Source organism: Amia ocellicauda, chromosome 8 (assembly GCF_036373705.1).
Source record: "Amia ocellicauda isolate fAmiCal2 chromosome 8, fAmiCal2.hap1, whole genome shotgun sequence".
NCBI lineage: Eukaryota > Metazoa > Chordata > Actinopteri > Amiiformes > Amiidae > Amia > Amia ocellicauda.
In genome coordinates this window covers 40662664-40685944 of record NC_089857.1, presented here as the reverse complement: position 1 = coordinate 40685944, position 23281 = coordinate 40662664, and the positions used below count along the sequence as shown (strand labels likewise).

At 42.1% G+C, this 23281-nt stretch overlaps 1 protein-coding gene across 4 annotated transcripts in view; it reads left to right on the top strand.

Moving 5' to 3' along the window:
* pde4d (phosphodiesterase 4D, cAMP-specific) overlaps positions 1–23281 on the top strand; it is a 270138-nt gene that overhangs the window by 239743 nt on the left and 7114 nt on the right. For all 4 annotated transcript variants that reach the window (XM_066711415.1, XM_066711416.1, XM_066711417.1 and 1 more), the window contains 5 exons: positions 9550–9662; positions 20179–20272; positions 22156–22325; positions 22616–22714; positions 23111–23275. In XM_066711415.1, the coding sequence (XP_066567512.1) occupies positions 9550–9662; positions 20179–20272; positions 22156–22325; positions 22616–22714; positions 23111–23275 (641 nt within the window). The remainder of the gene's footprint in view (positions 1–9549; positions 9663–20178; positions 20273–22155; positions 22326–22615; positions 22715–23110; positions 23276–23281) is intronic.

Sequence of the window (23281 nt, the reverse complement as noted above, 5' to 3'; positions counted from 1 at the left end):
CTCTAGTGTTGTGAACAGAAACGTGTTATATCTGAGACGCACTTTAGGGGGAAGCAGAGATCACAGCAACAGCTTCCTGCCTCCACACCCTGACTGCGAAATGCTAATCTTGAGGTGTTCGTTTCTGTTCAATAATAGGACTGATATAATCCAAGATGGATGAAATATTGTTTTAAAAGGTGATATTAATGTATGTATTTATATTAGTGAAGATATTAATTGTTTATTGTATTTTCAGATCTTACAAAAATAAAAATAAACAGTTATGGATTGTTAGCTATCCTGCTTCAAAGCCCAGCTCAAATTTTTTATCAAGACATCTCTGTTCATGGCAGTTTCTCTTAAAGACAATCATAGGTGCTTAAACAAGTCAACTCATCTGTCTTCTTCAGACTCCCACTCACCAGTAAAAGGGGAGAACGTTTTAAGTGTTCACATTTACTTTCTGACGTTGTTTTTAAAATGACACAGAAATAGATGGCGTCATTCACTTTGCTGAAGATGCTCTCATATCGTGCAGCACAGACAAGGAATGGTTTCTTAAGCATCGACATCATAGGAAAGGCACCATTTAATGACCCGTCAGACAGGAAATAAGCACCTCTGGGAGCTCTGATCTCATCCCTTGCAGAGCAGGCCGTGTTCGATAATGAATTTGAACGGTATGAACCATCACATCAACCGATATGTGAATCGCTGTCTTGTGTAACCGCAGGGAAGCTCATTCATCTTTACAGAAACTCATTGTATGGCGGTGTGCACGAGCACGCACTTATCACGTGAATAGGAACTGAAGAAACCAGAAGTCATATCTATCTTTAGCTATAGCGGTCCAGTTATTCGTCACCAGTTTGAAAAACGCTGTTTCTTATTTCTCCCGAACGTGGCGTTTGTTTTCTCTACAAAACACTCACTGCGTTTGAAGCTTGGGCAGCCGGCGTGAGATACGGGCCCGATGCGGTGAGGTCCGATTTGCATCTGGGCACCAGAGCCGCGACTCCCTCCAAACCTCCCTGTGAAAAGTGCTCTGACATCTCAGTAACCGAGGGGGGCTACGGGGGCCCAGAGAGGCTGACTAATGGGGTCGTCTGGATTAGAGTCGGTGACGGAAAATTCGTCCGAGGCCGTTGTTTATCTTGAGATGCCTCACTTCCCTTCGCAGCATCCTGTGAGCGGGGCGACAGGTGCTGTGACACATTTGGCACTCGCCCGTGGTGGGTGAACACTAATGCTTGCTTAGTGAGCGCAGGAGTATGCAGCGCTGTGTTTACTCAAACAGGCCCGGCCCGGCGCTGCACGTCCTCCTCTGTGGTCTTACCAGCGCTGCAAAGCCCAGGCAGAATAACATATCTCAAATGCCACAGAGAGAGCGGGTGCGTTATCGGTCCCCAGTCCGGTCTGTCAGTCACCTGATCGCGGGCGCTGTGTTTCCTACACTTCACCGCCAGGGTCAGCTGGACGTCCGGGTTTGTAAAAGCCCGTGGCAAGAACGTTCTCCACCAGGTGCTCGTATATGGAGGTGCTGTGTCTTGGCTCACCCTGTCATCCTCGCATTACAGTGGAATAAATTCTTACTCGACATTCGTGAATACAAGATAGATAAATACAAATACACAAACACACACAGCAACACGGTGGTTCTGTTATTGAATACCAAATTGAATCAGCCAGTGTCTGCTCCGTTGTTTTGTTCGTTTTTTCTGACTCCTGATGCATCTATTTGTCATCTAGATAACAGGAAACTATATCTACAGCCCAAGCAGGAAATATGGGCTTCCTGTTCCAGGGGTTTAATAGAAGTGGCAGACATTTCAAATAGTTGTGAAGTGTTTTTAATGAGACTAATGTGTTACTTACATTTTATTATAAACGTTGAAAAACTCAACCTATTGATTAGTCAGTTACTCACTCTTCCAACACATAACAGTAAAGCGAATGTCTTCCTTTGGTTGGCAATGTTCAGTTGGTGGAAGCAGTTGCACAAGAGTGCATGAAGTATAAGGACTCAGGAATGTCTCTTGTTGCAGTTCAGCACTTTCCACATTGCAAAAGATGGTAACATTCGTAACCTTTAAAAAATCTCCTCTCTGAAAGGGAGAACATTATGAAATGAGAGTGTAAAGTGAATATTTTAGCCCTACACCAACCACAGAGTCTATGCCTATGGTAGCTTACAGAACAATCAGCTCTGTATCAAACACACAATATTAGAAACTCAAGCAGTGGATAACATAAGTAATAGATGCTTAATTGAACTTGGAAAGGGCGATATTACATGGACCTCTAATTGACTTCACAATCTCAGAATCTTCGCTATTTTAATTGAACCTTAGACCTGCCCACCAATCTCAAATGTATATAAAAAATCCTTGATGGCAGGTTTGATACAAAGGAAGAATCTCCTGTCAAACAAAACACCTTGGGTTTACAAAGAATGGTGTGAAAAGGGAAAAACATCCACTATGCGGCAGTCCTGTGGGCGAAAATGCCTTGTCGATGCTAGAGGTCAGAGGAGAATGGGCCGACTGATTCAAGCTGATAGAAGAGCAACTTTGACTGAAATAACCACTCGTTACAACCGAGGTATGCAGCAAAGCATTTGTGAAGCCACAACACGTACAACCTTGAGGCGGATGGGCTACAACAGCAGAAGACCCCACCGGGTACCACTCATCTCCACTACAAATAGGAAAAAGAGGCTACAATTTGCACAAGCTCACCAAAATTGGACATTTGAAGACTGGAAAAATGTTGCCTGGTCTGATGAGTCTCGATTTCTGTTGAGACATTCAGATGGTAGAGTCAGAATTTGGCGTAAACAGAATGAGAACATGGATCCATCATGCCTTGTTACCACTGTGCAGGCTGGTGGTGGTGGTGTAATGGTGTGGGGGATGTTTTCTTGGCACACTTTAGGCCCCTTAGTGCCAATTGGGCATCGTTTAAATGCCACGGCCTACCTGAGCATTGTTTCTGACCATGTCCATCCCTTTATGACCACCATGTACCCATCCTCTGATGGCTACTTCCAGCAGGATAATGCACCATGTCACAAAGGTCGAATCATTTCAAATTGGTTTCTTGAACATGACAATGAGTTCACTGTACTAAACTGGCCCCCACAGTCACCAGATCTCAACCCAATAGAGCATCTTTGGGATGTGGTGGAACGGGAGCTTCGTGCCCTGGATGTGCATCCCACAAATCTCCATCAACTGCAAGATGCTATCCTATCAATATGGGCCAACATTTCTAAAGAATGCTTTCAGCACCTTGTTGAATCAATGCCACGTAGAATTAAGGCAGTTCTGAAGGCGAAAGGGGGTCAAACACAGTATTAGTATGGTGTTCCTAATAATCCTTTAGGTGAGTGTATAATATAATATAATATAATTGTTCAAATATGACATTGGAGAATATCAGTACAGAGCACAATATTTGCAGGCATAAAAATGCATGTATTAAGCATAGGCATATCTGTATTGATTAGGCCTGTTCTGCAATGGCTATTTATAGAAAGTGCTAAACATAGAATTCGGTTTGGCACCGTCCTTGCTTTTAATCGCATAATATAGTCTTGTTGCCATGCAACAGAACATTTTGTCCTGTATGCTGCTACTGTTAGGATGGGAGAAGCAGCAGATGTCTTGAGAATACATCCTACAGTAGGGGGGTTTCAATAGCGATAGGCGAGGAGCAAATGCAAACAGACAAATGTGAGACGATATCGCATTAGCATCACACGCACAATGTGGCTTTTTGTTCTGGTATGAGTGAATGCATTTGTTTTTCATTTACATTTGCAAAGTAGGAAATCAAGGATGTCCCTTGGTATTCAGATTTAAGGCAAGTGGGGGAGGACATAACTAAGACTTCTGATTTTCTTAGTCGGTTCCTGTTTAGCAGTGAGGCATTTATTTTGGCATACATCTGGTCCCTTGTATTGTGTTCTGTAAACTTTGCAACACAGGCAACACTGGTTTGAATCAGTTTTTGAAAGGCATAGACTTTTCTCAGGAGAAACGTAATAACAACGGGAGAAAATGTGCATGGTCCAAAAGCAGGTTCAAGTGAAGAGTAATCTCATTGTGAAGCCTGATGTGAATGAAACAGTGAGCTGTCTGTGCCAGTAATTATATGATTTTAATGCTTGCAACAATGGGATTAACCGCTGGCCGTAGAGTTTGTGAAACAGGACATTGTGCAAGTTGTGCAAGGCACATGCACGGAATTTCACATGACATAACTTAATCAAATCAATGACTCTTAATACGTATGAATGTGAATGATTGTTTTTGTGGAAAGAATCTGTTAGATGTTTCAGATTCCCGCACTGTGGCCTCATGGGAAGATATTGGAAACGTTTGCGGTGAATAACAAATTTGAAACAAATTTGGAAAAGAAAATTGTTTATCACAATTATACCGTTAATCCAGTAATTCAACACATTTATACCTCTTTAAATATATGGGACACTATATGTGATCCAAACATTGTTTTGTACATGTAATACTGCCTCCTGATGTCACATGATCATTATGACAAGTAGTTACTTCAATGCAGAGATAAAAGCTAAAAGATGAATTAACCAATTAACTAATTCGTTGAATTGAAGGAATAAATACATAGACAAATGCATACATAATTTTGGAGTGTAGATGTAATTATTATTAACCTGTCAAAGCACTGTATAAATAGATCATTTGGAAACATGTTAGTTGGAACTAGTTTGTTGCAGCCATATTGATCTTATCGTATTGATCAGGGTTCATTTATCATTTCAGATTCCTCCTATTTGCAAAAAACAAACAAACAAAACTTAGCTGCTCAATTATCATATGATGGATACATAATCTAGGTTAATTTAACATAATGAAATGTCCAAGACAGGATCTGCTCTCTCACAGGCATCCATTCATGCATTTGTCAAGTGTCTTGGAATGAATGCGTCACTGCACAGCTGTTCTATATACAGTATATATTACTACTGTAGGGATATTCCAAATTATTCCACTTTGTGAAATTTCTGCATTTTAGAAACCAGGTCACGTGGTCAGTCCATTTGTGCTTTTTGTGTTTATTAGTACAAAAATTGCACTCCTTAGACAGGTAAATCAATGTTAAGGTATATATCTAGTCATGCATATCCCTGTGAAAGGGTAGAGAATAAAGCATTCACCAAGCCATGCTTATAATAAAGGAAACACTGCAATTTAAATGTAAAAGTAAATAACAGTGTGTGTGCATGTGTGTGTGTGTATATACATATAATACTGCGTGTTAAAAACTGATCAAATTACAGACACAAAGGTCCATTTGACGCACTATATTTAAGTCTCAACTCCTTTGTCCTTTGACACTTGCCAAACTAGTCCTGCAGGAAGACCCCAAGCTGCTCATTCTCACAGCCTCCCCTCCGCTTGCCGAGTCCACTCCACATCTTGGTGGTGCCTCCGCCTTTTCAGACCGGAGTGGCCTCTGAGGGCTGGTTTCTGATGTCGCACTAAGCATGATAAGAATGCCATTGACGTCAGTGGAGTCATCATTAGTGAGAATGGCACCCCAGCTCTCGAAACCACACCAAGCGCTCGCACAGCCATTAGAAATGCAGGCTGCTGGAGGGGAAGGGAAGCTCGGGCCAGGGCTGAACCCTTTTGTGCCCGTGCATATTCCCCTCTGCACCTCCGGCTCCGGACTCTCGGTGTAGAGACGGGTCTGCGGCAGGGATGGGGAGAACGGCAGCATTAACCTGCCCCCCGTGCGAGCGTTTGGACTAGAGCCAAGACACAGACAGAGGAGCTGTCATCACATCTGTAGCGTGAAATCAGTCAGAGCCAACGCAAACCCTGCACATGTGTGTGGGACTGTACAGCAGCCCTCAGCACAGATGTGTGTGTGCATTCCACAGGAGGAATAATAATCACAGTCATGTAAACAAATCAAGTCGTGATGCAGGACAGTGATCAGTACATTCAAATATGAATAAATGATGGTGTATTTGTATTATTAATCATGAATCTGGCATCTGTGTGACACATGTGCCGTATTGTGTCGTTTCTGCTGACCCCTACACACAATATCTCATCGCATCCCATGAGGAACATCGGAAGCACACGTCGCCTTCTAAATACTTGATATGTGCTCATTGAATCGGTTCAGGCCACTGCACACCCAAAGCATTTTTACATACAACAGTCATCCTACAATACAGGTGCATTTTACAGCAGAAATGCATGATATTTGGCGGATATATCCTTATCACAGACAAAATAGAGACAGAAACCTCAATATCCTCTGTCCTCTTTGTCTTTGAGGTTTTGTAGGATTCAATAAGGCTCGGTCTGTATTGTATGTATTCATTCGTACACATATATAAGAGAAATGTCTACCACAAGCATCTGTAAAGCGGTTTGGCTGATGAAAGCCACATACCAAGTCATGCACTCTTTTGCCAAAAACTAAAATAACTATGCAGACTCGGCTAAACAACAATGACTGAGAAATGCCGGAGAATTAGGGCCGAGGGTAACCAGCTGCAACATATGGGATCTGCAGTCTGTTTATACAACAAACAGAAGTGCCTGCGTCTCTGAGATAATAAATACAGATTGATAATAGTGAGATAAATGATATCGAGTGGTTCTCTTCAGTGTAAATTACTGACCTCAATTACACAATGCCACGTGATGGCAAAACTATATATTCTAGATGAAGATATCCACTTTGGTTGCCACCCTGTATCTTTTATTTCTAGCTTGCCTGTAAAAGGCCCCAAGCCCATGTGCTGGCTTAGCTATCTCTAAACCACGTGTTGCTATCAGTGTTGAAAAGGCTGGTGTTTTTCCTGTGTGAGGTTGTAGTTTTGATACATTGTACTCTTATCATTCTCTAACAAGTTAACACAAGGCCTCTGGGGGTTTTGTCAGCCTACTGACATTATGTTAAAGTTGCCAGCTTTTCAGCCATGCCTGTCTTCTTTATTTATATTTCTGCTACCAGTCTATTGCAACTCAACAAACCATGTGCACTTTCTTCAGAGTTTAATCCGTGATTTAAATACTGTATAGCACAAAGCTCAGTAATATAAAAATCGTATTGGACATTTTTGTGGTTGTGGAAACAGAATATTAAATGTGTCATTAATGTTAATAGACGTGTACATTCTATGCCGTAATTAAGAGTCGTGGGTGATGTGTAATGCAGGTGACTGAGATAAATCATGTTCCAATTCAGTACGAATGCCAGTGATGTCAGACACACAGAGTACGTCAGTGGTTCAGGTTGATTTTATTTCAACCTAGATGTGAACGGAGTCATCAGTTACATGTTGACATTCTTGAAAATAACTTTTGTATTTCGCTTTTTAGAATAAATATAGGTCAGCCATGAACAAGATAATATGACTTTCCTGATAGAAAGATAAGAGAAATATATATTTGTTTGACACACTGATCTCAGGCTGAAGCACACAGTATGCAGGCAGCCGACTTAGAAGGCAGCACAGGTGCATGTCAAGACTGAAACAATGTCAGATATACACGTTCACACAATACCCTTTTAGTGTACTTTGGAGTTCACAACAAAAGGTGCCATAGTACACATGTGTGTGTTTTGTTGGTGTTGTTCTTGCTGTTTAGAGTGAGTTTAACACATTTTCACCGTGCTTTACTACACTGGCCTGTGGGAATTCCTTGATATACCATAATAAAGGTTTCTACGGCATGTTTTCTGTAGTAAACCAAGGTAAACGCACAGGGGTGATGTTAATGTAAGAATAGGAACTAGCTAAAGCTTACTATATCCCTCCAACATTACAGGTACCTGCCTACCCCTCTCTGCTCGGAGGAGGAATGTGCCAGGGCCCAATACTTTGTTTATTTGATCAGCGATCCTTTGTGAGTAGTGGCACCTTGCTGATAGAAACAGATACTGGGCGGAGGAGAGGTTTTGAGAGTCTCAGATGAGATTATCTTGTGTCTGAATTGTTTTCATTGACGAGTTTTGGTGCATTCTTTACTCCCTAACAACTGTTGCATGTTTCTCTCGACTTTAACACCCCTGTTTATCTCTCCCGAACTGCAACATGAGATGTTTCCTTGGGGAGAATGCTTTAATAATAATACAAGAAGTGGCATGTTGAACTTCTGGTAACCGTGCTTTCAGATAAAACAGCTTTTCCTGGGTGTATTTTGATACGGATGCTGTTGTCACACCTATTTGTATATATTGCATAAGAACATAAGAACATAAGAAAGTTTACAAACTAGAGGAGGCCTTTTGAGCCATCATGCTTGTTTGGTGTCCATTAATAACTGAGTAGGCCAAGGATCCTATCCAGTCTATTTCTAACTGTTCCCAAATTTTCAGCTTCAACCACATCGCTGGGGAGTTTGTTCCAGACATTACACATTCAGACGATATAAAAGACATACACGTTACCGTCTTAAATGCTGATATTGTGGTTAGTTGTTGTATTGTAGTGGAGTATATTGTCAAAGTATCATTTTACTTGATGGTAAACTACAGTAAATTAAAAATACATCTGCTATTGGATTCAGGCATCAGACTCCATTTACAATTATCTCATAAACACTCACATCAAAATGGAATGGTAAAAATACTTAAAGAATTGAGATATCTAATTGTGTATATGGCCCATTGAAAAACAGCCTTGGTAAGTGCAGTTCAGAGGAGCCCTTTCTCTCTGCCTGCAGTATTCATGCCATTTCCAGTCCGGCAGGGAAATCCATGCCGGGTTTTGTGAGCTCTCCAGCCCCTGCTCGTGCGGCGCTCTGAAGCTTAAGGTTTTGGTTCAAAGGAAACAGCCCTCATGTTTGGCTACACGATGTCTCATAACAACTACACTCTGACTAAAGGACTGAGCACACAGAAACTCTGCTGTTTTGTGTGTGTGTTTGTCTGTGTGTGTGTGTGTTTTTTTGTTCTGTCAGGCAATTGTGATCCATGTGTCATTAACGCAGGAGGCTTAAGAAACAGGAAATAAAATCATCATTTACCGTCAGTGCTCCATATGGTGGTGGTGCTGTCTGGAGAGGCAGAACCACGGCACTTCGCCTTTGTTGTGGATGTGCATGACTGAGAGCTCTAGCTGTGGGGAAGTTATGTGGATGTTCTGAGACAACATGGACATTTTCTTGAGATGTATCTTCATCCTTCTCCTGGACTGGGATCGTTCTGGCCTTGATATCCCGAGTGTCACTGAGGACTAAGTGGCTGCATTTTATTTTTTGCCAGGATACATGGTTTCTTTGCTGTGCTGTATTTGTTTTTAACTACAGACTCCATGTGTTGAGCTCTCAATACAATAACTTTCGTGACTGTGACGACAGACAGTTGGGCTGCTCTTCATTTGCAAAGCGGCTGTCTTTTTCTCACTGAAGGGTTTTTACAACATTATGAAGAGTCACTCATGTGTGGACACTGGGCATCCGGACATGGCTGTCTTTGGCATGGTGGATCCTCTGGAGATCTCTGTTAGCCCCGTGAAGCGACAGAGAACTGAATATCCCCTTACCTGTCTCTTTGCAGAGGAGGCCTACCAGAAACTGGCCACCGAGACCCTGGAGGAGTTAGACTGGTGCCTGGACCAGCTGGAGACGTTGCAGACCCGGCACTCTGTCAGCGAGATGGCCTCAAACAAGGTAAGGCACCTCTGAATGACGGACCTCTGTGATTGCCCAGTTCTGATTGCCCATCTGTGTGACATTGGTCATTTATGGGCCAGAATTAAAGGAGGGGGACAGATTGTTTGCTTTCAGAAGCTCTTTGTGGTTCAGAAGCCTCTCACAGGTGCTCACGTATCATCAAGTGTGTGTACAGGCATCTCACGCAGAATAAAGATGGCTGTTCTCAGAGGCAGGGGCAGACAGGCACATTTTACTTGTTGGCTCCTATCATCGTTGTTGTTGTAGATCAGATAACGTGAAGTCGGAGCTTCACTGTGTGTGTTGATGGCTCTCTCAGACACCTGGATATAACGGTGCAATTCAACCACTTCACAATTTGACATTATCAGAGTCCAAAAATAATATGCCTGTCTGTATTTCCACAGAATTAATGTCTGCATGTGTGCTTTTATGTGCATGCATTTGGACATTCAACTCTGTATAATTATGCTCAGTTTTTATGTTTGCCTGCTCCTGCACATTTTAAAGGCAGATGCTTACTTTACTTTAAACCAAATGATTCTGCGTGGTGTTGTATTGCGTGCTGGTGATTTGTTGTGATGATTTGTCTCATTCAGAATTGAGCAGAGCAGTCAGAAATACTCTGAAAAAACCACACTGGTTTACAAAGCAGACCTTTTTAAGTGAATGAAACATGAGTTTTCTGCAACATAATAACATATGCTGCTGTCATATGATCATAAAACTGGGAACCTTCGGGTTACACTGAGGGCTTGCATTGCATTCCTGCTGGTTTTGTGAAAAAGCCCATGGTTGTCCTGAAATAAGCCACCCCGACATCTTTCTAAAAAAGAAGAGGGTTCGGTTTGTAAAGGTTAACCGTCTCCTGGGTGTGCTGCGAACCAGAGTGCTGACATGACATTTGCCAAGATGTTGTGAAGCTGACTTGTCGTAGCCAATCTGAAGGTCACACTTCTGATGCCACACTTCATATCAAACCTTTTAATGGCTTCAGTCAGTTAAAAAATGGCTAAATGGCACTTTCTTCACGCAGCCAAAACATTACTTTGATATCTGCTTCACTGATCATGAAACACCTCAATGCCATATTGACCGATCACCCCAATCTAAATGAAAGCAGATATCTGTATAGAAAACGTGTAATTAAAATAGACACCTGGTGGTACCTATCCAGCTGGTTACTAGCCCATGACTTCCTTCATTTAATAAGTCGCTTCATATCCGCAGTGTCTGTGTGACTAGGAACATCAAAAACAACACCAGGTACTGTTTGTCTTTCAACTGAAACAGAAACATTGTAAAGGATTGTGGGTGTAGAGAAATTGATTATATGTTTAAGTGGTTTGCCTTTAATGTTTTGGTATCCTGGCCCTAACACTCTAAATGGCAGTGTACATCTTAAGGTCAATGTTTTGTCTTGCTGTAACTGTTACTGTTGATGCTTATTAATCGAGCATTTTTCAATGGAAAGGTTGACTGTCTGCTGGTGCAACCTGTAACCTGTTGTGTTTTTGCAGTGCTCATTTACAGAGCATTTTGCATCCTTCGTCATTGTAGATCTCGGAGGACAGTCGATTGTAATTTGCCATGTAAAGATGCACTAGGAGGTCTTGCAAGTTTTTCCATGGCCATTGCATTGCTCTGCTTGACTATGGTTTCCCATCGCCCGTGTTACGGCATGCTATACTTCTCAATCTTTTAGCTCAATCTCCACTTTGTTGTGCTTGTCAGCTTTGACAAGGGTGAGACGCTACTCCGAAATCTCCCACAGCCTGTATTTCAATAGGGAAAGTTCGCTGGCGTGTCATGAAGACGCGTTTAACACATTTACTCAAAACCCTACTTCTGATATGAAACGCAGACTGCAAAACCTTGTGTCACTGGGCTGTCGAGTCTGCATTTGACAACAGCGAGACTCATCTGGAGTCTAGCGCTATTCTGCAGTTACGTAAGACACAAACAACCCGACAAACAACAGACGACAGCTCGACACAATCCTCTCCTCTGCCACGTCTCAATCCAGCCGTGGCTGACTATAGTAAACGAGGAACGTAGCATAGAGTCGGATCTGCACAGACTGAGAATTGGCATTAATTTAGAAGGACCATATGGCCTTTTCACAACATTAATATCCAGGTTGTATCTTTTTAAGTAAGATATAAATGGAAACAGTTTAATACTAACGAGTAATGGCGTTAGCGTCGTTGGCTTTTGCCTTTTAATCTGGATATGGAAAGATTTAACGGAATAAAAAATGTAATGTGTCACTTGAATTGCGTGGATTGCGTCCCAAATGAAAAGGTTTAGTCAAAGCGATTGAGTGGAGGCCATTATATAATCCCCTTTACAATCAGTCCTTAGCTGTTATGACGCTTCGACCTTCCGTGATCTTTCTCGGAACAGCTAAACTGAGATTTTAATGATGTGCAGGGTTTTTGAAATACCTAAAATAATGCTCTCTGGCGTGGTGTTGGGGCAGCCGTGTGGAGTAGCATTTAAAACTCTGGAGCAGAGGAGTGTGGGTTCAATCGCAGTTGGGGTACGCTGCTGTTGTACCCTTGAGCCTTACCTAGATTGCTCCTGTCAAAACCCAGCTGTATAAATGGGCAATTGCATGTAAAAACTAAGGTAATAATAATTATAAATTGCCCTAGATGATGGCACCTGCTAAGAAATGTAATAATAACACACATGTTTAAAAGACTGCAATGTTTAACTGTGGGGGGAAAATCTAAATAAACAACCATAGATGTTTGGAATATTTAAGGCCTAAAGTTCGCACACACTAAAGATGTGTATCGTCATTCTATTCTAGCAGACCTACAGATTTTCAGTTCCTGTCCACTCGTGTGTATCAGTAAAACTATGACTTTCTCTCCAAGTGTATTTCTAAAATGGCATTGAAGAGAAGTCCAATGAAGGTTCAGTTGTGACGCAGCTAGCGGATAATTAATGGGGTGTGTCTTACTGATTTTGTTTCTGTGGTGATTCCATGTGATGGGGTGTGTGGTTGTGTTCTGTTGATGTGACGATGTGTGAGCTTGTTTGTCACAATGCCGTTTGTGACTGAAATGAACAGAGGATTCATAGAGGACTGGGACACATTTTAAGGGTGTGGAAATAAGTCATTGAAAATCACTAAACTGTCCTTTGGCTACATATAAGCATTGTATGCCTAGATATGTGGATGTTGTTAGATGACTGGAGGTTCAGTCTGTGTGAATGATATTGTAATGTAATGTAATGCTCATGATATCATAGCAGAGTTTATCATGGCCAGTTTGTCATTGAAGTCCTTGCCCCGGTGCACTCTGGGGGTTTGTCAAGTGAAGTCACAGCAGTAAATTAAATGCAGCTTATATATGTACCTGCTGTTAGTAAACACAGTTTTTAGATGCAGGGTAAGGCCTTCATGTTTTTCATCTAATGCAAAAGGTCAGTTAAGAAAACCACAAGGAGACTAGGGCTGTTAATTTATTTTGTTTTCAGTGTAACTGTGCCTCTGTGGGCTCTGTGGCAGGCAGTGTGAGGCTGGAGATTTCTAAACCCCACTTGCAATCAGCCCCCAACTGTTTCCTTAGATAAATAAGAAAGTGGGGATGTATGCACTGCACAAATACATCATACACATAATATATAACACAAATTGTAACAATGACTGGGGGATAAATGCTGGTCAATGTAAAGCATAACCTATATCCTAACATGCAAGAACAGGCGGATATTTTCCGAATTGCGTTGGAATCGGTATGATTTGCTCCCCGTGTGAACGAGAGATGAATGTCACCCTCCCTCGCCCAGGCCAGATTTACATGTCTGGCCCTCATACTGTGGTTTGTTTTCTCTTTCTTGCCGCCGAGTGAGCATGCGCTGAGGCTCCAGCAGGGCAGTGTAGCTCCGCATACTGATCGGCTCTGTCCGTGTCCGCGTCGCTGTTGTGCGGGCGGCTGACGTGGGAACGCACAGCGACACCTAGACCTGTCTGAGGCATGTACTGAGCGTCTGCAAGAACCGCGCAGCCGGCGCCCAGCGTGCTCATAGCAACCGTCATTAACTAGGCCTTTTTGGAGTCACTGCCGGTAAATAATACAGAGTTGGTCTGAAACAATTAAACTGATTTTCGAAAAAAGTTCGTCAGACTCCTGATTTTGTGCAACGCATGGAGATGGTGTGGAAGGACGCTTATGCATTAAGATATAAAAGGCCGCAGATACAGAGGAAGATTATGTTGCACATCACTTTGAAGCTCAGAAAGGGCTTTTCATTTAATCAAATATGCCATCGTGGGTTTATTGTTGATTTTGCATTCCAACAGTGTAAATTAACACTGCACACTCTATATTGACCAATATTCAGTGTCCCAGAGGGTAATACACAGAGTGCAGTCAAGTGAGAAGCCAGTTAGTATCCGTATTTGTATGAACTATTATTGAAATCATATGAAATAAAAGTATAGTGACCAGCACGTGAGCACAGTAAAACACAGCAAACGCACAACCTACGGCAGACACATTGCACAATCGCATCCGGCCCTGCGCCCTGGTACACGTATCACCGATTCGTGATCTCTTAAATCCCCAGACACTCTGCAGTCCAGAGTCCTGTCGTGTTGCAGCAGAATTTGTTATTAAACTGGAAAGCTTACCACATGTTTGCACAGAGTGTACTGACAAGAATAAAACATCACACACATCTGCAGCTGTGGCTCTGTGGCTCTCCGATTCCAGGAAGCCCAGCGGAGACTTAACAGTTCTTTTTCAGAAAAAAACAAAGTAATTACGGTCCGCATCCCCTTTCTGGAGACCGGCCGGCTCCACTCCCTGCTTTTATTTCTGCGCTTGACCCTTTAATGTCTCTATTCAGCGCCCGTGAAGCCTCCTCGACATAGCATGGGTTACGAGTCCTATTGCCACTCTCGTAAAGATAGCTCTCACGCATCGACCCATTGAAACTATAGCAGACCCTTAAGAAGGACTTAAACAACAATGCCCTGTTACCCATCGACGTCATGTCCGACTTAGTACAAGAGGTATTTTAAAAACTGATATAAATGACGATAATGCCCTTTGTGGAGAGAACTGTCTGTATTTCTTTATTCTGTATTCAGTGACAGAACATGCATGTACTGTCCTTCAGTGGAGCCTTATTATTTCGAGTCCAGTAATGAAGCAGCTGAAAGGGACTAGCTGAAGATCCCCCCCCGCACACCGTGGTGCAATAACCACCGATGCGTTGCTTGAAAGCACCTGCTCTACCCACATTGACGCAATCGGCTGCCTGTTCCCCTCCCTTTGATGGCTGGGGTGTTTTTAAAACAGCAAGAGGCTACATCATGAATCTGCTGTTTAAGAGCAGATTCATACATCTCAGATGTAGGCCAGCACATAAAGTAAACGACTGAGATTCCATCGTTTGTTTGTTTTTTAGTTTCCCCCTCCCTAACGTGATTTAATTGTGTTTGATTTTTGTATTTATCTATTTCTTAAAGAAGGTGCTTTCTGTCTAAGGCATCAAGCATGTTGGTCCCGTCGCACCTTTTGCTCTGGTCTTAAAGAATGGTCTTTGAAGCTTTAACATGTTGCCCTATAAAAAAGCTTTTGATGTTTTTTGTTCATTTGAATTATCATGACCTATAATGAAGATTCTCAGAGTTTCTTAAAATGCATTATAGAGCATTGAAATTCGCAGCGTGTTTAATGTAAAGCTGCCATTTGCAAACCCATTCTGAGGAGCCTCCAATTCACAGACATGTTTATTTTGAAAACCTGGTCCTTCTCATATCTCACATTTACCCTTTTCTTTGTTGTCCTTGCTTCTTTCACTCCTGATATATATGTACACATTTCTATTCAAACCTCAGAAAAGTGAACAGTTAGTCTACTCCAGTGCAAAATGCATTAAAAGATAATAGAAATTGAAACTTACAAATCCTCAAATGAGTGCAGTTTCAAAGTACTGGTTTGACTTATTTCAGTTACGTCTTTTTAGTAATTAAGTGTTGCTTGGGATTTTAAAGTTTAAACAGTTCAGAAAGTCGTAAGCAGAGTTTTTTGTTTGTCTGTTGTGTGGTTGTGCCGCAGTGTTCACTCTCAATTATGTGATTCCTGTCATTTGTAATTGTAAATGTGGAACTGAAGGAATACGTTTAAGTCATTTCTGTAGTTTACAAAAAAATGAAATTAATTGTTTTAGGAGAAGTTTTTCAAAATGTTTCGACGTCTACCACAATATAAAAGGCTGCGTCGAGAGATAAGAAATACAACAGCGCTCTTCTGACGTTCTTTGATTTGAAACACGAGAGGGGAAGTGGCACAGACAGTTTAAAATCGATGAATAACCTTTGAAATGTGTGCAATATGCTGGTCATTATGATGTGAATCCAGTGAGAGCCAGTACTGAACTGGAAATGCAGATTGTAAGGTGTTTAAAAAACAAATCTGTGCTACAGAAATAGACAAAAAGCGGCATAGAGAGGAAAACTTCTGAAACAATGTAATGCTCGAGGCTAATACCGGTTTGAATTAATCATAGTTTCACGGCCCTGCCCTGCACACAGACCCAGTTTACTCAGAGGACTCAATATGTGAATGAAACAGGGGGTTACAGCTCGATTAGACCGTTTTCACAAGTAATTCAGACAAATTGGACTGTAGGTCAATCGTGGTTTTTAAAATTTTAATTTGAGAGACAGCAATTAAGATGACTAACTATCGGATTTGCAAACCGGGATTCATATGCGACAGATTTGCGCACATGGTATGGTTTCATTCGTCTCTATTGTCCCTTTGAAAGCTAATGCAAAAAAGCTCCTTTTTTATTTGTTTATTTATTTTAAATGGACCGAGCCAGGCTGGATGAAAGACCTCGATCCGACCTAATGAAAACAGAGTGGAAGCTTTTGTTTCCATCTGAATAATATCAAATAGTTTAAAATGAATCGCCACATTTTTTTGGTCCTTTTTTAGAAGTGGGGTAAACAAGAGCATTTCCGTCCTTGAGATTGAGCGAGGGCACATGACGACAATGGTGGTTTTCAGTGTGGTCGTTTTCACTCGAGGTGCCGACGCCTGTACGCACGTGGTGAGGTAATCTCAAGAGAATCAGGATTGCGGCTGAAGAGGGACATTCATCGGGGGGCACTTTTTAAAAGCACAACAAAAGCACACAGTGTTTTCACATGGAATGCCATGTGTTGTGTGAACATGTGTGCTTTGCTAGAGGGTTTAAATTCACGAACATGCAGCATACCATTAAAAAAACACACAAAACAGTACTGCTGACAAATCAAATATGCTTTCACTGAATCTTTTCAACACTTTGAACACCATGTATTTTACTGGTTCAGTGTGATATTTAATCTATCCTGTATCAGGACTCATTCACAATAATTCACAATAATAAGTGATGCAGCTTTTTGGGTTGTATGCAAAGAAAGACATGTTGTCTGTTTACAGCTACACTGCAATACACCTACAGACCCCCACTGACACACACACGCACACACACCCCTCCCACAGAAGAGCCATTTTAGGATGGGGTCATGATTCCCCATTAGTGTCACTCTGAAATAGATGTCAACATGAAATGGCTTATAAAGGCCTGCTGAAAGGAGAGGAGAAATCCCAATCTCAGAGGGTTTACCTCATCTTCAGCCAATCGGCACGCAGCATCCTTCTCTTCGCTTTGCTGCTCCCTGGCACTACTTCTTTTTTTTTAACACAAAATGATTGGCTGTTTATGAGGGGTGTGGGCCTTTTCCCATGTGCTGTACATGGCTGGTGGTATGATGAGATCCTTATTAGGAAGCTGTTGACAGAACTATTCCTGCCAGCAGCTTAGCATCTTTCTACATACATTATTCATCAAGCCGTGGTGCATACAGAGGGATGCTCGTGCCCGGCTCCTTGGCTCTCGCTTCAAACCCCAAACTGGGTTTGCTCCGGCTGTACTTGTCACATATCTTCAATCGGGATCTCTACAGATGAATCTCTCAGTGTCGGAGAACAAGGAAGCCATGGATTGTGCCGTCAGATCACTCCAGAAGCAGCCACAGTATTGTGTAAATAAGAAACACTCGATGGATTAACAGTTTTCCCTTTTTCTGGGGTTTCCTTTTTTTTACTGCTGCTGCAGGAGCTGCTACAGCTTTCTTTCTTTCTCCTTTTGTAAAACCTATATTGTATTTCAAAATGCCTGAAGCAAACTATTTGCTCTCAGTGTCTTGGGGATATATTAAGGTAAGATTTTATATATTACAATAGATAATAAATTAATATAGAATTCGGGTTTCAAATAAAAATGTATCTCACTGTATGTTTTTCTGCATGAAATAGGCAGATACAATTATTGTATTTCAGTATTTTCAGAACAGAAGAAAAAGCACTATTTCTTCTGTGCTGAAACACTGAAAAACAATCATTCAAAATCAGATTGGCATGCTTTTAGCAAACAAATTCAGTGCTTTTTTAACTGGCAACGTTTTTTCCCCATGCATCTGGAAAACTCATTGAGCTGCACAGTCCGGTTCAGTCTGATTCCCCCAGAAATTACCACAGCAGCCGTAGCATCCAAAAATATTGCATAAGAATTGTGTCTGAGAGATTATGGCTCACTTATTTCAGTAGGCAGGGCAAAGCGGGTTAATCGAGGATGGCCAGTACAGTCCAGGCGAAGGGTCATGCGATTTGTGTGTCACTGCTGTGCGTTGTTGTTGCTTGATGCCAGTAATTGCTGGTTTGGGATAGTAAAAGGGTTTTCTCAGATATATTTGCTATAGTCTTCATTAGCCCACTGCTCCACATGAAATACAGGAGATCTTTTTATAGCATTACCAGGTGATGAAGATGTAATGGCACAGCTTTCTCCTGCTGGCAAATTGAATTCAGAGAAACACTGGGTTGCTATTACAGTAGGTCCCAGGCGGACCAGGATCTTTATTGTGTGGCGACTTGAGCGTCGTAGAAATGAAACAAGTGCTTGAGGTGACAGCTTGAAATCATCTCACCGTAAAACTGCAATTTAATCTTAAACACTGCGAAAACAACAGTCACAGCCCTGATGATGAACATGAATGGGCTTTTGCTGTGCATAATTATGCGGGGAAATAATAAATGGGGCCAACATGTATTCTTTAAAAAAATCTGCATCTATCCCCTGCTGTCAGCTCTTCAAAATCAGCACCTTAAATTATGTATGTGTTACATCACCGGTGGCTACCTTGTGCGAAGGGAAGCGTTGACTTCATATGCCATAATTACTTATTTATGGCTTCTGCCGCGGCTGCTCTCTAACCCCCTCTCCTCCCACGCAGACAGCTAAGGATTTCCCTGGCATAAAATGCCATCCCCGAACCCCTCCACTCAGGAATCCATCTCACAGCCTCGTTCGGTGGCTGGGGGCCATCTTCCCTCCTAGCCATCAGCGCCTGGCTTTTTAGGAAACCCACACTGTGCTCTCACCTGGTTTGAGAGAAAAAATAAATACAGAAAATGGACACGAATGTTTCTATTTTCTACCCCTGACCTGTGCTGTGCATTTGACACATTGCTTTTAACTGCCTCCCATTAAGAGTGAGGGGGGGGGACTGCAGATCGAGGTTGGCAGCATCTCCTGTTTCATTTCAGATATTTAATCTTGTGTCCTTTATGAAAATCATGTCTCCACGTATTTTATTAATCATCCTGTAAAATGTTAAGCCTGATGAGATAGATTGACAGCCTGGTCATCCTTTCAGGGTTTGTGATGCATACGGAGGCTCTGGAACTGTTTTGCAGGGTTAGACGGTTGGAAATATTCTGCGTGGAAGATGTATTCATATTCCTGACTCACTAGTGTGAATGTTTTATGCTTCCTAAAGATGGTCTTTCTTTAATGTTGGCCTTCTGCAATATCCTTTGTTGTGAAATAATAAATTGAGGAACATCCTAACACACACAGCCTCTTACACTAGCACACAATCCAGCTTCATAAGTCTGGAGTCAAGTCCTTTCCCGATCTAGTTCATAAGCCTCGGCCTAGTTTCCTGAGGGAAACAATTGGAGAACAATTTCAAGACACAATTTCACCCGTTTTGGAAGTGCGAGGAACGCAGGCGGGCGGAGGGGGTGGACTGGAGCTAATCTGGTCTGAGCGAATATCACACCTGCTATATCGGTAGCTTCTGAAAGGATTTCCATTGAGATCTGCCTTTCAATGTGTGAACAAACCCCCAGCAACTTCTCCAGAAATGTCCTGTTCTATTCTCGCCAAACATTACAGTGACTGAAAAAGTACAAAATGAACAAATGAGACCCCTGTGGATTAGCATTATGCATTATACTTGTGTAAGAGTGAAGTATTTTTCTTTTTCCTGTTTAGAATAGCTTCCAGTGAATTTCCCATAGCAAAATCTGTCCATGTAATTCCTTTAAAAGCTGTACATGTGCTGTAAATCAGGAGGGTGACTCGACACCGCAGTATGTTATAGGACGTGCGGATTGTTAATGCTTGGTTTCTCTTTTGTGTTTTCCAGTTTAAGAGGATGCTAAACCGGGAGCTCACCCATCTCTCTGAAATGAGCCGGTCGGGGAACCAGGTCTCAGAGTTCATATCAAGTACATTTTTAGGTAGGTATCAAAAATGTCTTCACAGCAGTTATGACGAATAAACAAACTACTGAATCATTCTAAGAGAAGTGCTTTGAAATATTGATTTAGATAAGAGGTGTTTATATATATATATATATATATATATATATATATATATATATATATATATATATATATATATATATATATTTATTTATACAAACAAACTGTCACAAAAAACAGCAATTGCACATGTTGCTTTTGCTCATTGCACACGAGTGTCTTTGTGCCACATGGTCTCAGTATGGGTTTGTTACATAGTCGTATACAATAGAATAGTGGTTCAAATATTAATGTATATTCCTTCATTTCATTCTTATCATAAAAACATTTGTGACAACAGCATCATTATAATTAAGTAACATGACCCCCCAGCCCCCTTTCACTGCGTATATTGTTAAACATTCCTGGTCTTTTTACTGAGGTTCAAACATAACTCTCGGCATCACAGTCTTAGAGATGGTGTTCTCTCAGAGAAGTGGAGAGCCGTTCACCGCGGGATAAACAAAAGGCTCAGTGTAGAAAGACGCAGCGCTACAGTGGAGACGCCGTGCGCTGCAGTCCAGACTCATTGGCATTCGCCCCACGCAGCGCCGAGCCGAGCCACCAAGAGCCGGTGTCTGCGTGGAGAGACGACCCCTGAAGCACCACTGAGTGGAAAGAATGCCATGAGTTCCCTGCATGAACCAGTCCTCTGGCAAACCTCTGGCTCTTCTTAGTTTGACAAAATGAGGAACAATGTGCGCTAAAGAGGCCATGATGCATCAGCTTATTGGATTTGCGCCATTTCACAGCTAAAGTTACCCAATCTCTGAGGACGATGCAGAACAATATCTATACATGCAGACACACACACGCATATATATATAGATGTTGCGATGCACAAGTTTGTGTTTTCTTCAGTAAGATATGGATGTGGGAAGGCTTGTTTCTGTTGTGTGCATGCTCTGAATGGAGTAGCTGCCAGGTCAAAGGTCAGAACCCATGTGACATGCTTCCTCTGCCCGTAGACAGAAGTTGCTGCAGTCAACAAACACAGCCTGCTTACAGTGTGAAGGACAACCTTCACAGGAGGCGAACCCCATCTGTGCATCTCATCATTGGCACTGTTTATATCTCACAATGCTTTTAAAGTCCACCGTGAGTGCTGACGTTTCTCCTATGATCTGTTTCTTTACCATGAAGCAGTTCGGTGTCAGGATTAAAGGAAAGTCCTGTCTTTTTTATTCTTCGGACAGCCATTTGTCAGGACAATATTCTAAGCTATCCGTTTCAGTGGCGATCACTCCCACTGATCAGATTCACAATCGCCGTTCACGGATTTGATCTCTGGGATTGACCTGATTGAGAATGATGTACATTGTGCACGTGAGGCCCTTCTCATCGCACTCATGCATAAGTCATGTCGTTTCCCGCCTGGAGGGACTCCCGTGGAATTCCTTCCCAACACAAAACCCCGAGACACAGGCCTCCTTCCGCTCCAGATCACCCGACCCACCAACTTACCCGCCCTCCTCTGGTGGGCTTCCCCGGGGCACAGACGACGGCCTCGATATCCATCAGGCTGCCGAGCCACAGCGCTCTTCTGAAAAGGAACCAGAGAAAATAAAAATAGGAAAGAAAGAAGCCACTACAGAATAAAATAAAACAGAAAATACACTTTCAAACCCAGTATGTTTTCCAAGCTCCTTCCGTTTCACACCTAATCAATCTGAAATCTATTTCACTAGACAAACATAAATAATATGATGACGATGCCCTTTAGGCAGTTTATCTGTTCAAGTAAATGTTACTGAGCTCAATCTTGAGTTCTACATGCTAATACCGAGCGACTTCATCCATCCCCCTTTCCTTTCCTGCAGATAAACAGCACGAGGTGGAGATGCCGTCCCCGCAGAAAGAGAAAGACAAGAAGAAGAGGCCGATGTCCCAGATCAGTGGGGTGAAGAAGCTCATGCACAGCTCCAGCCTCACCAACTCCAGCATCCCGCGGTTCGGCGTGAAAACGGACACGGAAGACTCGCTGGCAAAGGTCAGGGCGGGCTAAAGATGTTTCGTTTCCCAACCCGAACCCCTCGGAGACCATTTCTGCTGCTTGTACCAGTAAACCGGTCGGCGTGAACACTAACGAGAAGCAGCATCGCAGTAATCAAAGTTTTCCAGTATCTTTTAAGTGTCCGTATTTATTCGTACCGTTCAAATCCGTGTGATGCCGGAAGTGGATATGTCGGTGAGAAACTGTGGGCCTTTTTGTAATGTGGACACGCTGTGAATGTGTTTACTACCAACAGAGCTTTGACATGGTGTTACTGACTCTTACAGGAGATCGAAGATGTAAACAAATGGGGCCTTAATGTCTTCAAAGTCACCGAGTTTTCGGGGAACAGGCCACTGACGGTGATCATGTACACGATCTTCCAGGTGAGAGATACGGTGCAGGGAAGGCAAGGGTTTTTCATTAGAAATACCTCCGAAAAAGAGTCGATAAGATCATTTGTTCCTCAACCACAGTCTGTCACATGATGTAAGAAGTGTGTGTAGGATACATCGTTACCACTGTATGACTGGAAAAGAGTTTATAAAGTATGTGTTAAGATGTCTGAGCTCTGTTTTAATAATCTGGAGTTCAATTAAAATTACTTTATATATATATATATATATATATATATATATATATATATATATATATATATATTGTATACACAACGTACTGTATACTGTAATAATATCCTCACTCATTCATAACCACACTCTTCTCACTCCCTTTACAAACCCCAGCTAACTCCACGGTCTGCATTTTGTTTTTGTGTTTTTTAGGAGAGAGACTTGTTAAAAACATTCAAAATTCCATTAGACACCTTTATAACTTACTTGATGACCTTAGAAGATCATTACCATGGAGACGTTGCGTATCACAACAATATCCACGCTGCTGACGTGGCGCAGTCGACCCACGTGCTGCTATCCACCCCTGCATTGGAGGTAAGG